Source organism: Solanum stenotomum, chromosome 5, assembly GCF_019186545.1.
Source record: "Solanum stenotomum isolate F172 chromosome 5, ASM1918654v1, whole genome shotgun sequence".
In the NCBI taxonomy this organism is placed as follows: domain Eukaryota; kingdom Viridiplantae; phylum Streptophyta; class Magnoliopsida; order Solanales; family Solanaceae; genus Solanum; species Solanum stenotomum.
The window spans coordinates 8,111,556-8,128,364 of record NC_064286.1 but is presented as its reverse complement, the minus strand read 5'-3'; the positions used below and the strand labels follow the sequence as shown (position 1 = coordinate 8,128,364).

The following is a 16,809-nucleotide window of genomic DNA, read 5'->3' as shown; positions in this document are numbered from 1 at the left end:
TTGAAACAAATATTTTGACATCTTCTAAATTAAAGGAATCTAGTGAGAAAGAATTACGTGTAACAACTCCACGCTTTCTTCCTCTTTTTAAGCTAATATACATTTTATCTTCCAAATTTGTTTGTTTGGATNTTTCTGAGCTGGCTGGGGAGGGGTTGCAGTGGCGAACCACGGACCACCAAGACGGGCCGTGGTCTGACCTACGGTCTGTGGATGGTGACCGTAAGTTGCACCTGCAACTTTTCAAAATCTGCATTTTTGGTCCGTTTCGAATACGGGGTGTTACAAAAAAAGTATTCCCCACCCAAAAAGGATAAAAGTTATGTCACTCTCACCTCCAAATTTGTTGTCATGAGGTTTAAAAAAAAAAACCAAATAGAGATTACACTTTAAAGTTCAATAAATGAAAGCTACTTTTATTATATCCATAGTAATACTTCCTTGTGTTTATTTTTATTCCTCTATTATTTTAAAATTAATAATACATTTTATTTTTTATTTTTTATTTTAATTTAATATATTAATTTTCTTTTAAATTTTCTTTTTAATATTAATTTCTTACTCCACAAATTATTTCACAATATCTAAGAGTATACATCAATTAGCATCAATCTTAGGGTTGTAAAACTCATAATCTTAGGGTTAGAAGTGAGAGATGCTTATCATCCGAGCAACTCCCTTTTGTCAAATAATCATATTAATCATTATTTCTTTGTCCCAATTCATATGACCGACTTTTTTTCCTAATTAATTTAAAAAAGAATGACACACTTTTATAGTATTTAGTAATAATTTAACTTTAAAATGTCAATTATAATGGATTGATTGTAAATCAAATGATTTATTTTAGGTCATAAGTTTTTAAAATCTTTTCTTTTTTAAATTTCGTATCAAGTCAAACTAAATCACACAAATTGAAAGACATAAAAAGTACTCTCTCCGTTCCTATTTATATATCATCCTTACAAAAATAAATGATCATTAATATTTGTCATTTCACAAAATCATTACATAAATGACTATATTCTTCATATTTTATCCTTTGAAAGTAATAAATCTTGAAAATACACATTTGTCCAACGTAGAAAAACTAAATACTTAATTTATGTTTATTGATCAAATTAATTAATCAAGATAAATTAATTCATATTCATTTATTGAAAATTTAACTTCAGAGCACTAAATAAGTCAATAGTAAACTTACTTAGTTTCGATGTGAAATTTAAAATAATGATAACTAAATGAAAATGAAGAAAATATTTTTTAAGAAATGTGCAGAGCTCAAAGTGAACAGAGAGGGTAATAATAATTGCATTCGGAAAGAGTCAACAAACTTGAAGAACGTGTCAACCACTCGTTAACACCGCGTGTGCGAAATCTATAAATTTTAAAAATTTAATTGACTAAATCAACGGTTACAAGGCAGTCGTACTTGTCGTAAATTAGCCGAAAAAGTAACAACACCCAAACAATGCATTATTGACTAAATAAATAAATTAAAAATAAAACTTGACTATATTTCTTTCTTCCTTCCTTTTTTTTTTTCATACATAGACCACTTCCTTCACTCTTCAAAAACATTTTCATCACAAAAAAAAAAAAAAAAAACTAACAAACATCCAATTCACCCATTGACTTTAATTTTCAAGATTGAGAAAAAAATTCTTGAAATTTTGAGTAAATGGGGTTCAAAAGAGGAGTTTTTTCCTGTTGTTTTTGTGTAGTTTTTGCTGTTTTTTTGCTGAATTCTTGTTTTTTGGTTATTGGAGGTGATATAGTTCATCAAGATAATGTAGCTCCACATCGACCTGGTTGTAACAACAATTTTGTACTGGTAATATCTGATTCTTTTAAACTACTTTTTTTCATTTTTCAGAATTTTGAAATTTTTTTTGAGTCTTTCTTGCTAAAAAGTTTATTTTTTTTGTGCTTATGTGTATGGATGTGTTTGTTCTGTGTTTTGTATAAATGTAAATCTGGTTTGTTGTGGTTGTTACTGGTTTGTGTTATGGTTTTGTTAACTTATCTAATTTTTAATTTGAATTCTAAGGTTAATTTTATTGATGTTGTAGAATTGAAGGTTGCTTATTAGTATGAAACCTGGAGTACCATGAGGTCTCACGTTCGAATCCTAGCATAGACAAAAACATTAGTTACCTGTTACTTGTTGGTGGGAGGTGATAGGTATGCAATTAGCCTAGGTGTGCGAGAGCTGGCACAGACACCACGATTATTAGAATAATAAATAAATTATTGTAAACTCATTCGTAAGAATTTGAATGTAATAGTAATAGTGCTTGGCAATTTGGAATAGAGGGGATACTATTTCTCTAGATCTCTTTTTCTTGTTGGTTTGGTTTCGTGATCCATGACTACATTTAATTGGTTCTATGTTATAACTGAAATTATCTGTTTGGGGTTAAAGATTGGATTTTTCCATTGCTATTTTTCTGTGTTATTTATTGTTGTATTAGATTTTCAGTGGGTAGAGTATGCTTGCTGTGTTGTTATTCTGTTAAATGCTTATTTTGCAGTTTATCCGTGATGCATCCTGATGATAAATTTACTCCTAACCACCCAATTTATACTCCACTTGTCCTGTGGAGTAGAGATTTATAGTAGAGTTAGAAAGAATGAGTTCATAGTAATAGCGGATGTTGCAAACCTAAAATCATACTAATAAATGTGTTCTCTCCCTATATATGAAATAAATGAGGTGGTCATACAATTTCACATGGTATTAGGATAAGGAGGTGGTTTTACATTTTAGTTTGACGGTTGCCCATCAACCAAAATGTTTTCACATGCTTAACCGGCCGCGTGTGAGGGAACATGCTATAATCCTAAAAAGTCTATACCTTAAGCATTTAGATGTGGTGGTCAAATAGTTTGAGGGTAATTTTTGTAAAATGAAGTTTACCTATTTGGTAATCGTATAAAAAAGTACATCATATCTAAACAATTTATTGTAAACCCATCCATCAAAATTTTAATCTAAAAGCAATAGTGACAAACAATTTGGGACTGAGGGAATACTATCTCTTTGGAGCTCACTTGTATTAGAGAAGGCGGTGAAAACTTCTCTTTTAAGCTGAGGGTCTATAGGAAACAACCTTTATACTCTATACCCTACAAATGTAATGGTAAGGTTTGCATACATCCTACCCTCCCTAGACACCACTTATGGACTACACTTGGTATGTTGTAGTTGTTGTATTATAGAAGGTGGCGGTTACATTCTAGTTTGACTGACACCCATCAATGAAAATATTTTCATATGCTTAACCCCCCCCCAAAAAAAAAGAAAAAGAAAAGAGGATTAGGCTGTGTATGAGGGGAAATGCTATAATTCTAAAAATAAATAAATAATTCCAAACTCTCTGTACCTTGAGCTTTAAGATGTGGTAGTCATGTAATTTGAGGGTAATTATTGCATAGATGTTACATGCAGACAAAGTAATTGAAAAGCTTTCCAGGTCAAATTGAATTTCCACCTTTCTTTATTGAGCCATTCAAAATAATTGCAAATTTTCTTAAAAGGAAAGACCTTAATCCCAAGGAAGTATAACGCAGACCAGATAGTACACGGTACCTTCACTATGCAATGCTTTCTCAACCTCGAAAATTCCAAAATTTTAAATTTGCATCCACATGTTTCATGTTTGACTTTAGTTAGTTGGTTCCATATATAGTATTAGTATTTTAAATATGCTCACGTTTCGTCTATTCGTAATGATTTGCCAAGTTGAAAGTGAACCTACCAATTTGGACAGAGAGGCTATTAATCTTTATTAGTTGCAATTTTAAAAAAAAAATCTTTATTAGTTGCTTGAATTTTGGAGGTGAATACCTTTTCCATTAAGGGAATGGGTCAAGTGAAAGGGCTGGGCTATGTTAAGTCCCGAATTGGTTGAGAGAATGGGCATTCCTCCCCTCATGAGATAGGTTTTATGGGATGAGTTAGGTCTAAGAGAGCCATATTTTCAGTCTGAAAGGAAAAATATATGCGAAGTGAATTGGAAGAATGAAGTTAAAATGGTTAACGTGCAGAAAAGAAGATTAGGTTCTTTATTATAGAACTTGGCAACTGCCTCTGGTGTATCCTTATTTTGATAACAGTAGATAAAGTATCAGTCTAAAAGCATCCAGGCCAGGAATTGAAGGTTTTACTGGGTAGAACCCATTTTGGCAACTATAGTTTGTGATAGTGATGCCCAAATATACTGGCCTGAAGATCATCCAATCAGGTTGGGAGTGTATGATATCTTTGATGCCCAAAGTTTAATTTGCATCTTTAGTTGATATGACTCTTCAGTGCATTTTCTTGTACATTTTGAGTGAATCATTCATCAGGTTGTGTTTCTGCCATTTCTTTAAGAAAATAAGGAATAAACCTTCCAAACAGAAAAGGCAGGCTCGATAGCTTAAATCCACCACCAGCTTGCTCCATGGCATCAGTTTATGAGGTCAAATCAAAAGGACTTCCAAATGGGTAGAACTGGAAATTTGCCATCCTCAGTAGTCTTCTTTTAATACAACATGTATAGAGCCCTGAACTTGATGGATTAGAACTAATAAAAAGTGAATTTCACTTTTGTCATGATAATTGTTTATTTCCTTGATCATTGAACAGATAGAGATGAATACTCCTGATTCTATAGTTTTGTCATACATGTAGTTTGTAAAACTTACTGGGACACACGGTGCTGTATTGACTCATTTGACATAATTCCATGGTATGGCTGGCATAGAAGTTATGTTTTGTTGTTTGGCATTGTGTTAGCAGAATAGTGCTCCAATGTACTTCAATTATTGTTCTCAAATTTGCACTTGTCACAACATCCATCTCTTATATAGTGTTTCCTCAAATAGGTAAAAGTTCCAACATGGGTTAACGGGAATGAAGTAACTCAGTTTGTTGGCCTTGGTGCTCGATTTGGCCCCACATTGGAATCAAAGGAGAAGCGTGCTAATCAGACGAGGCTTGCTTTTGCAGACCCACCAGATTGTTGTAGCATGCCTAGGAATAAGGTTGATCTCACATTTATCTTGCCTTTTTTGCAAAACGTGATTCCTTCTATCAGAGACATCAACTGGTTGTCATATAAGTAGCAAGCTCACCTTTTAGGTCTTGATTGTGTGATAGCTCACCAGTGAGGCCATCCTGGTGCACCGAGGTAATTGCAGTTTCACCACAAAAGCAAAAGTTGCAGAAGCTGCTGGTGCTTCAGCAATCATCATTATAAACAATCAAACAGGTTTTGCTGCTTTTATTTCAACATTTTCCTCTGTAATTTCCTTTTTCTTTTCCCTTGTTCTAATATGAATTTAGGCTCTTAACTTGATATGTACTTGTGCAAACTGCTCTAATCTACATAGCAGGCATTATAACATTTCAACTGAATGTGGTGCCTATACGTTAAGCTTCATTAGAATATGCCTGGGAAAAACAAATGAATACCTGAATTTCTTGTTCTTGTAATCCAAACACTTTTCGAGTATTGTTTCTTTATATGCACAGGCCAAGGGGGTTTAAATATAATTTTGTGGTCTTCTCGTATTTCTCTGTAGAGCTCTTCAAGATGGTTTGTGATCCCGGTGAATCTGATGTGGACATCGGTATCCCTGCTGTGATGCTGCCACAAGATGCAGGTACAAGCCTGATAGAGTTTCTCAGGAACAGTTCTACAGGTAGGCTTATTATATTTCATTTCTTGTTAGTCCATTTGTGGGGTGGGATGGGGGGAGGGGGGGGGTTGGAGGGGAATGTAGTTAGATGCTTACTTGTGGTTCACCAGCTTCCTTATCTTGCTTCACTATTAGTTAATGTGGAATCTATTCTTGTGGATTTGTTCCCACAATTATGACTTACAGATTTCCCTTCTGCTCAGTTTCTGTGCAGATGTACTCTCCGAAACGTCCAACGGTTGATGTAGCTGAAGTGTTTCTATGGCTTATGTCAGTTGTTACGATTTTATGTGCTTCTTATTGGTCTGCATGGAGTGCTAGAGAAGCCGCAATTGAGCAGGACAAGTTCTTAAAAGTAAGTCATAGTCATTCCCCGATTACTTTTCCCCTCTCGTTAGTGAGTCATTGCATTTTTTAGATATGCGAATGCTCATTGCACCTCTCCTTGACAACTTGGTTGAGTATGTATCTTGCTCTTGTAGGATGGCTCAGATGATTATGGTGGCAAGGAGGTGACTCATTCTGGTGGTGTATTGGACATCAACACAACATCAGCACTTCTGTTCGTGGTGGTTGCATCCTGCTTCTTGATTATGCTTTACAAATTGATGTCCTTCTGGTTTATTGAGGTTCTGGTGGTTCTATTTTGCATCGGCGGTGTTGAGGTATGTCTCTTAGCTATAAAAGACATAATCAAGTGATCAGTTAATAATGTATTTTCTCTATCAGCTAAGTTTCTTAGATGAGATGGTCACATAGTTCATCATGGTAATCTTTTCCTGGGTTCAAGTCTCATTGTCACCCCATTATCAAAAAAGAATTGACGTGCTACTGTGCTAGGCGAAGAAAAAGAGTTATATCAGCACGTGAGGGGGCGTATTGAAGACATATGAAGTAATTAATTAATAATTAATAGTGTACTCTCTCAATTTAAGCTTTCCAATGAGATGTATGACACAGTTCAACAGTACCTAATGAGGAGTCTACACCCAAGGATACAATATATTAATTTTAATTCAACTAATAAATCTCAATAAAGGTAGCAACTAAATACATTTTCGTTTTGTACTTCTTAATAACTTCCATCTGTAGGTGATTCAATATTAGTTGAGCTGAAGCTAATAACTTGCTAGCAAGGGATAGTTAAGTACTTGAAGTAGATGAACAAAATGAACGGAATAAACTCATCTTGTCTCCACTTGACAATTTATGAATTCCATGCTGACACTATTCCTCATTGTGCTTGCAGGGTCTACAAACCTGTTTGGTGACCGTGTTATCATGGTATGTTTATTTTATTGGTGTTACTAGTTGTTATCTTTTTAATAACATTGTGTCAAACAGTTTGTTTGAAAAATAGGGAGGGTGAAGAGGAAACGGAGTGAGAGGAGAATTTTCAAGTATTACTGTGAGTAGAATTGGGACCAAACTTAAATTTCCCCCTTTTCTTGGGTGGTTGGCTGATTCAGCCCCCTTCGTTCTTCGTTCTATATTAACCATTGTAGTGGATAGTGGATAAATACCGAATCCCTCTCATTCAATGATGCAGGTGTTCATTAGTTTTAAGTTTCCACTGGGGCACTTCTTTTTTATTTGGAAATTTAGTACAGAAAGGAGGATATATTCCCCTGAATGTGCAGCTGTACAGCTAATAGTATACAAGTTTCGGATCAACCTACACATCCTTTAACCCTCCTCTTTAAACTTCTCCCTTGAGTTCAGGGGACTTAAGGTAATTCTCGGGTTTGGAGTGATCAATCTATTTAAGTGTTGATAAGACATCCGCATTGGCAACATCAATGCTTATAAGCAAGTTCAAAGCTGTCTTTCTGTTTGTGTAACCATTGGTACATCTACTCTCTTCTATGCTTTTTAAATCTAAATGTGTAATCCTAGCACAGTTGATGATATTGAACCATAATTGTGGGCCCTCATGGCTTGTTAAATACATTATGACACTCTTGCAGGCTTTGGTTGGGGCCGGATCTATGGGCATTCACGTCTTCCAGTGCAATAATAGCATGAACTCATAAGCAAAGATCAAAATATGTGGAATAAAATCTGAAAGCACTGACAATTAAATAATGGGTATAGAACAATGACGAGGAATTGTTCTCGCAAATGAGAGGCAGAAGTTTGGAAAATTAGCTCTTTCAGTTTGATTCTAACTTTAGCATTTCAAAAATCTTTTTCCATTATCCTGGCATTAAACTTGCATATGTGGTTTGCGAGCTATTGCATAGGAGCGGGGGTTTTACCCTGTGCGCACCCAAAGGGTAGCGGCTGCTGGTTTCCCTTGTCATCAAAAAAAAAAAAGTAGTAGTTCAAGACTTATTTGAACCATAAAAAATATTACTCGCTCTGTCTTAATTTTTGGAAAGGTATTTGACTGGCTACGGCGTTCAAAACAGGCAAAGACTTTGACACTTGTGGTTTAAAATATCCGATAGACATTTCTGTGGCTACAAAATCATGTCATTAAGGGTAACCTGGGAAGGGTAAAGTTTAACTGTTTTGAAGTACATAAAGGAGTCATGATTTTTGCTAAAATGAATGTATTCCACATAAAATAGGCAGAAAGGGGTAGTAACTATTACTAGTAAGAGGTGGAATGGCTAAGAAAACCAAACAGTACCCTTAGTAAACGAAGATGCCAAAATATGGGTTAGCAGACTACTGAGAAGGGTTGTTTTGTGATGCTTTTGTATTTCAGAATATTAAAAGCATCAAGGCTTTCCACAGGGAGGGGACTTTTGTGAAAAGCATAAATGCTACTTTTGTGACATTAATTCCAAAAAAGGTAGGAGCAATGGAGCTTAATGATTTTAGGCCCATAAGTCTTGTGGGGGGAGTATATAAAATAATTGCGAAGGTCCTAGTAGAAAGGTTGAAAAGAGTGATACATAAGCTAGTGGGAAGGCAACAAACGGCTTTCATCAAGAACAGATAGATCATGGATGCAGTACTGGTGGCAAACGAGTGTGCAGACTCAAGAAAACAAGACAAACAAGCAGGGATTCTATGTAAACTGGACATCCAGAAAGCATATGATCACCTAAATTGGGACTTCTTAATGAATATGCTGCAGAGGATGGGTTTTGGTTCAAGGTGGCGCAGGTGGATCAAACAGTGTATCAGCACAGTAAAGTTCTCAATTTTGATAAACAGAAGTCCATGTGGCCTTTTCTCCTCCGGTAGGGGTTTAAGGCAAGGGGATCCTCTGTCCCCTTTCCTTTTCATCATGGCAGAAGTCCATGTGGCTTTTTCTCCTCCGGTAGGGGTTTAAGGCAAGGGGATCCTCTGTCCCCTTTCCTTTTCATCCTTGCCATGGAGGGACTAAGCAACCTCATACAAACAGCAAAAATCAGAGGATGGGTCAGAGGATTTCAAGTGGGAGACATAGCAGGTAATAATATAGAGATAACACATCTGCAATATGCAGATGACACTAGTGTTTTGTGGTGCCACAGGGGAACAAATGTTAATTCTCAGAGTTATTTTCAACATCTTTGAAGCGGTTTCTGGTTTGCACATAAACTGGGGTTAGAGTTTCATATACCCAGTTAATACAGTGCCAAACATTGAAGATCTGGCAGAAAAGTTAGGGGGAAAAGTGGGTGAACTCCCAACCACATACCTGGGAATGCCCTTAGGAGCTAAGAGCAAGTCCAAGAACATATGGAGTGGTGTGATAGAGAGGTGTGAAAAAAGATTAGCTTACTGGAAAAGCCAATACCTATCCACAGGTGGCAGACTCACTTTGGTAAGCAGTGTAATGGACTCTATCCCTTCATATATGATGTCACTCTTTCCTATCCCAGCCAGTGTTACTGACAGACTGGATGTTGTTAGGAGAAACTTCATATGGAAAGGAAGTGAAGACAAGAAGAAATATCATCTAGTGAAATCGGAGGAGCTACTGGAAAGCAAGAAAGGAAGGGGCTTAAACATTACGAAGCTACACAGACACAACAAAAGTCTGATGATGAAGTGGTTATGGAAGTTTGCATCTCCAGAAGAAGCTCTATGGAAAGAAGTGATCAGGTCAAAATATGGCATGCAGGATGGATGGATAACAAAGGAGGTGACAACTCCTTATAATTGCAGTGTATGGAGATCCATCAGGAAGCTATGGCAACTAGTTTCAACAAGAACAAGTTGCAAGGTTGGAAATGGAGAGAAGGTGGCTTTCTGGAAGGATATATGGTGTGGGCTATGGCCTCTCAATCAAACTTTTCCTGAACTTTACAACTTATGCCAGGCTCAGGATGCTACTGTGGCTGAACTATGGACAGGACAAGGTTGGAATCTTCGTCTAAGAAGGAATTTAAATGACTGGGAAGTGAACGTTACAGCAGATTTTCAGAATACAGTCCCTCAAAATCTCAACCTTACAGAAGAAAAGGACAGTTTGGTGTGGAAGGTGGATAGCAAAGGTATTTTCACTGTCAGGTCTGCTTACAAGGATCTGACAGGAACAAATACTCAGGAGAGAGGATGGCCATGGAGAATGCTTTGGAAGACCAAAGTGCCTTATAAGGTAAACTACTTTACATGGTTACTGATATAGGAAGCAATCCTCACTCATCAAAACCTTAACAAGAGGAAACACAACCTATGCTCTAGATGCTATCTATGTGAAGAACAAATAGAGACAGTCAACCATCTCTTTTTGCATTGTAAATGGACAGACCAACTGTGGCAGATGTTCTTACACAAGAGGAAGATCAGGTGGGTGAAACCTGGGAGAATCAAAGAAGTGCTAAAAAGTTGGAACAATGATGGAAATGCAGGAAGAAAGGAGGAGATATGGAAGATGGTTCCCGCATGTATCTGGTGGACCATATGGAAGGAGAGAAATCAGAGACATTTTGAAGGCAAAAAGAGCAACATACAGAAGATCAAGACAGACTGCTTAGGCCTTTACTATTTTTGGTGTAAACAAGTAGCTAGGGACAACATTGGAAATGTTTTTAATGCAATTGACTGGTTGTAATTAGAATTATTAGGATTTTGTAAAGAGAATTTTGTGATGGGGGACTACACTTTGTTGTAGTACACTTGTGGATATATAGAAGTAAAGTTTACCATTCTCAAAAAAAGGTATATAAAGTCTTAATGAAAGATACCTAGTTTGACTTCTTGAAGTGAGAAGTGTATAATCTGTTTAGGACAATGACCCCTTTGAAGATTCTAAGGGCCTCCTCGGCATTGGATGATATTTCAGTTACTTGGACATATTTGGCTTCCAGAAGAAGTAGGCTTTTGAGGAAGGCAAAATATTCCCTTAAAGGAGAAATATACATGATATCATTTTGACTGTAAAGTGCTCAAAATTGTTAAGGCATATCATAGGCTTTGTTTCCTATTTCTCATCAGGTTAAACATTTTAGTTTGATTTCTTCCCACTTTTCATGTTTGTTTGGGATAGCATTTCAGGATAGAACAGTAACAATTACATCTGGATTCTTCATCCCTTGATTCGAGGAAACTATGGCTTCTTTTTATCAAGCACAGAACAATAATTAATATCCGTTTTTTTATCCTTAGTTGAAGTTTTCCTTATCTTTTCACGATGGTGCTCTAAGAGCCCGTCGTCATTAGTAATAATGTTGAATTGGTGATTGTGACTAGGTTTCTGTTATTTTATTCTTGAGACAAGGTGTAATTTCATTTTACTTACCATAATGTCATTTCATTAGTTGGTTCTCAGACATGTCACATGTGGCTAACAGTCATTATTTGTAGTTTCAGATGGTTTGAACATGCTCAAGAATCGTTTCTTAAAGTTCCACTTCTGGGGCCTGTTTCATATCTTACTCTGGCAATTTCTCCTTTCTGCTTAGCTTTCGCTGTTATGTGGGCGGTTTTCCGTCATGTCTCCTTTGCTTGGATAGGTCAAGACATACTTGTAAGAACTATTATCATATTACACTTGTTCCCTTGTAATTTTTTGTATTTATTTATAAATCCAACTGCCTACCTTCACATAATGCAAATAATCTGTCTTTTGTTTCCCTGTTTCACCTGACTGATTCTACCTACTGGTTAAAGAGATGCTCTAATGTAAGTTTTGCCATGGAGTGATGTCTAACCACTGGGTATGCAAGAAGTTGTGATATTGGTCTTATGTGCTAGTGAACCATGTAAAAAATTGACATTTTGTTGCGGTGTATCAACTTATTCAGTTGAAGGAATAAACTCCTTTTTATGTACTTCAAAAGAAAAAGAAGCTGCTCTGATCTTGTCAACGTGAAGTCATGATATGTTTGAAAATGAGTAGACATGTACTTCAAAGTATTTATTGTGAGAAAAAAGGGGAAATCTGCTCCTTTTATATTATCAATATATGGGTAGAAACCTCAGCACCTATATTGCAGTACCTGTGTTCTTGAGCACCTTTTTATCTCTCTTTTATAAAAAGTTATAGTACACATTACATTGCTAGTTCAAACTTAGATTGTGAAGCACAGGATGAGATACGTAAGTGGGTAATGCCACGAATCATTAGGCTACTTGGAGGGAAATTCAGGAGGAAGAACACGTGGAGAAAAGCATGGGAGGTAACCTTCTTTGTGCTCATGTGGACAGTTTGGAAGGAGAAAAATAGAAAGTGTGTGAGGGAGTTGAAAGTTCTCATGTAAATATAAGGGGAATCATTTTGTCTTGTGTTCACTTTGGAGCACACATGATACTCCAATGTGTCAAGGCTTGGATGTTGTTTGTGGATAAATATGTTCTCATGTAACTTGCATTTTTTGTATATACCATGTATACGAGGTGTATACCTCACTGTGGCTTTTGTCTGAGATCAAGTGTAGTATGTGTTCTTATCAGCTTAATATTGTCTATTTGGTGTATGCCTCTTCAATTAACGATCAATTTACCTTTATCAATAAAAACGTATGACCATATTTTCTTTCTTATCTTAACTAGGGTATGGCATTGATCATCACCGTTCTTCAGATCATACGAGTTCCCAATCTCAAGGTAAATCAATTCATTGTGCTGGATTTTCTCATTACAGGGTGGATTTTGTGAGTAATTGTTTCTGGTATTTAGACCACAAGCAAATCATTTTCTGACAGCACCTTCTCTCCTCGGGGCTTCTAACCTTGGATTAGCAATTCCTTCTTAAATGTTGTGCCCTAATTTTATACGTCAACAGTGAGCAGATAAATGTTCCTCAAAGAGCTAATACTGACAATACCTTTGAATTGAGTGACATCTATTTTTCGTTTTTTCCCCCAACAGATGTAAAAAAAAGGAGTGAGAGGGGAGTAAAGTTGTCAGTCACTTATGACTGACTTTATACGTACATGAATGAATACAATGGTTTACAGTAAGAATATCGAAACCCTTTTTCACTGAACACTCCTGTCATGCTAGAGGCATTTATCATGTGCATCCAGCCCCTTGCTTGTTGCAAATGTAATTCAATCTGGAAACCCCTAAAGGTTTAGTAAACAGATACGCAACCTAATCCCTTGAACTCACAAGGGAGGTTTGCAACGCTAACTTGCAGGATACCAAACTTTATTGTCAGCTGACCAAATCCTGTTAGGACCCCCACACCCACGCCAACGTCGTGTCAACACGGGTGTGGCACCGAAAGTGAAGAGTCCCAACAACTTAGCTTTTATGACCCCTCTATAGGCTAAACTCAAATTCTGTGACTTTAACATGAACTGGCAGTGAAGCCATTAAAGGAGATTAACATTATTCTTTTCTTTGATATTATCAGGTGGGAACAGTTCTTCTTACTTGTGCTTTCTTCTATGACATTTTTTGGGTATTTGTTTCCAAATGGGTGTTCCACAAGAGTGTGATGATAGAGGTAAGCTCATTCTTGGTCGCTGGTCTCTATCTTAGGTTCACTTGGGTATTTTGCTATTTTCAGCCCTGCCTGTTACAAAAGGGTGTTGGTGTTGGCAAATGAGAAGTTGTTGTCTTCGATGCAGGTTGCACGTGGTTATAAAAGCGGAGAAGAAGGAATTCCCATGTTACTGAAAATCCCGCGAATATGTGATCCCTGGGGTGGCTACAGCATCATTGGGTTTGGCGACATAATTTTACCAGGATTACTAGTAGCATTTTCACTAAGGTTTGATCACTAGCTAAATGAAACTTGTGTTTCACCCATTAATATGGTTCCATAAAGCCCTGTGTATCTAATACCTGGATTACTAGTAGCTTTCATTTTAAGATTTGGTCGTTGAGCTGAATCACAGTTGCACTTAAACCATTGATGTTTTCCACAAAGCCCTATGTCTTTGAATGCTTCAGCTTTTTTTGTTACACCACATTTTTCATCTCCAAAAGAAGGCATGATTTATGCACTTGGTCTACACAATTAGCAGAAAGACTGTAGGCCCGGCTGGTGCCTCTGGGAGTCTATGTTTTATGGTTGCCAAGAGCAATTTTGCTTGCCCGCAAGAAAGTAATAATTTATAGAAAATGATGTACCTAATTTCTTGTTTGGGACCAAGTCTTAGTAGTAGTTGTTGTTGCCCTTCCAAAGTAGGGGGTTTTCTACTTATCAATAAAACAAAAAGGGTTGAGGTATCATGATTAATGCTTCATGCTTACAACTTGAAATATAAAGGCAATCAAAAACTTTTTACCTCTTTGTTTTTATTTGTTACATTATGCTCTTTGTTGCAGATATGACTGGTTGTGCAAGAAGAGCCTTCTAGCCGGTTATTTTCTATGGACTATGACTGCTTATGGTTTAGGTATAACTTGCATTAAAAAATGTGATTTGATTTAATCACTTGTCATAATGCTCTTCTTGTAACCAAGTTATAACATCTTCTCTTTGTCAATACAGATCATACCAGTTTGCGTTTTCACGTCTCATCTCTCTCTCCCCGCTCCCAGCGTTCCCTTCATCTTTTTGGTCTAATAAAAACAAAGGATTGCTCCTAGAATAATGTCACGCTACCTGGAAAGTGACAGATAGCAGTCACATTAACTTCTTTTTGCCCACAATTCCTGTTACCGTTAAGATAATTAGATCATAAATGTTAGAGCTCATGAAACATTTTAAGGTTATATGTTCTCAATGTTTGAGGTTCTTTTTCTTTTGGGGGCCATGTGTCTACATTTGAGCTTGATACCTACCCTTTCATCTCATCAAAAGTTAACATGTTTTCTGTGACCAACTGAAAAGTTGGGATATACATGTATTGCATCTTTGAAAATGTTACCATATTCTGCTAGATTTAGGATTAATCGAAGTTCTTGTTTGACTTTTATTTTCTTGAACAGGTTTATTTGCAACATATGTGGCTCTGAACTTGATGGACGGCCATGGTCAACCTGCTTTGCTATATATAGTTCCGGCGACATTAGGTATGTTACAGGAAGCAGAAAAAGGCATTCATACTGTCATAAAAATTATTTTGGAGCAGAAATAAGATCTTGTTGCATTGAAAGAGATAAATGTTGACTAATCTGGCTATATAGCAGAAAATAGAAGAAAGAAAGAGGGGCCAGTTTCGGAATTTAGGATATACTATAGACATGATTTGGCAGTCCATGTATGAAGGCTGAAGTCTGCCTTATTTTTTTACTGTTCTAGACATATGGAGGGAATCCTTGTAGCAACGGTAAAGTTGTCTCTGTGTGGTCTTCAGGTCATGGGTTCAAGTCATGGAAGCAGGCAAACAGCCACTAATGCTTCCATCAGGGTAGACTATATAAATAAGACCCCTTGGGGTGCAACCCTTCTCTGGATCTTGCTAACGCAGGATGCTTTGTGCATTTGGCTGCCCTTGTTTACTGTTCTAGACATTAAAAGCTCATCCTTTCATATTCTTGTTATGTTCTTGATATAGAAGTACACTGAGATCTGTTGTTGTCAATTCCAGGCACATTTTTGATGTTGGCAGCAAAAAGAGGTGAGCTGAAGCATCTATGGACAAGAGGAGAACCATATAGGACTTGCCCGCATATCCAGCTTCAACCGGCCGAGTAATTTGATATCGTACTCTCTCTGTAATCACATATAGCTCTGATTTGTCTAAATACAAAGTTAGGGTACATATGTTAGAAATCTGAAAGAGGTTAGAGTTCTCAAAAGTCAATAGGTTAAACTTAGGCTTCTCCCCGACCCCCGACTCCCCGAATACAATGGCTGTTAATGACTGACTAGCAAAAGGTGAAAAATAGAGCATGTAGTTTACCAGTTATGCAGTTGACTAGAGTTGCAGCAAAGTTTTGAGTTTAACTTCTATACACTGACAAGTAACCGTTTAATGTAAAGTGGAATCAGTTATCTAGAAAATAAGACAGGTTACACCTTATAACAATGTGAAAATTGTCAACGTTGTCAGTGTATACAAGTTAAATCCAATAACGTTTATACAGCTCTTGCAGTTTACAAGGCCTTCACTCGTAGCTGTAAAATCCCTCATTATATGGCAGCGCGTTTAGAGTGCTTTATAGTGAAACAAGCATCATAATATGTTTTTATACAACATATGTAAAAGTTAAGATAATGTATGTCTATGATGGAATTTGTACAAGTCCATGGTTAAATTATACTTTTCTTTAAATGTTTTGTTGTTTTACTCCAATCATTTGTCAGTTATTTTGAGAAACAGAGTTCAGTTTTACTTTTGGCAGCTGATACCAATGATTTTGTATCCTTGTTACTGGATCAGTGTTTTTTTGACACAAGAATTTTCATAATTTTACGATAAAGAGTGCTCAATTTTCAATCCATGCTGGCTCTATCAAGTAGGTTACCGATGAGTTCGTTTTTCATGAAAATCACGCAGGATAAGGTTTTGAATTCGAGATTTTTTACTTTAAAAATATTCTCTTAAACAAATATATTTTTATAATACAATTATCAATTCTCATTATTACTATACTANTGGTTAAATTATACTTTTCTTTAAATGTTTTGTTGTTTTTCTCCAATTATTTGTCAGTTATTTTGAGAAACAGAGTTCAGTTTTACTTTTGGCAGCTGATACCAATGATTTTGTATCCTTGTTACTGGATCAGTGTTTTTTTTACACTATAATTTTCATAATTTTACGATAAAGAGTTGCTCAACTGATCATTCTTCAATCCATGCCGGCTCTATCAAGTAGGTTATCGATGAGTTCG

General features: G+C 36.4%; 1 protein-coding gene across 2 annotated transcripts; it reads left to right on the top strand.

Moving 5' to 3' along the window:
* The first annotated feature begins 1,546 nt into the window (after positions 1 to 1,546).
* Positions 1,547 to 15,982, top strand: LOC125864444 (signal peptide peptidase-like 4). Of its 2 annotated transcripts, XM_049544451.1 has the most exons (14): positions 1,547 to 1,834; positions 4,873 to 5,031; positions 5,147 to 5,258; positions 5,572 to 5,691; positions 5,892 to 6,043; positions 6,171 to 6,353; positions 6,938 to 6,972; positions 11,437 to 11,599; positions 12,625 to 12,678; positions 13,433 to 13,525; positions 13,650 to 13,792; positions 14,353 to 14,423; positions 14,959 to 15,042; positions 15,561 to 15,982. In XM_049544451.1, the coding sequence occupies exons 1-14, from the start codon at positions 1,682 to 1,684 to the stop codon at positions 15,665 to 15,667; spliced, it is 1,629 nt and encodes a 542-aa protein (XP_049400408.1). In that variant the 5' UTR covers positions 1,547 to 1,681; the 3' UTR covers positions 15,668 to 15,982. The 2 variants fall into 2 exon arrangements, with proteins under 2 accessions (XP_049400408.1, XP_049400409.1); XM_049544452.1 differs by lacking the exon at positions 1,547 to 1,834 and having other exon boundaries at positions 5,129 to 5,258.
* Positions 15,983 to 16,809: the final 827 nt, after the last annotated feature.

Bases quoted from the DNA above. Each gene is read 5' to 3' on its own strand.
- LOC125864444 (XM_049544451.1), top strand. From the start codon at position 1,682: ATGGGGTTCAAAAGAGGAGTTTTTTCCTGTTGTTTTTGTGTAGTTTTT. The intron at 6,354-6,937 runs GTATGTCTCTTA...TTGTGCTTGCAG, and splicing joins TTTGCATCGGCGGTGTTGAG to GGTCTACAAACCTGTTTGGT. The intron at 13,526-13,649 runs GTAAGCTCATTC...TCTTCGATGCAG, and splicing joins ACAAGAGTGTGATGATAGAG to GTTGCACGTGGTTATAAAAG.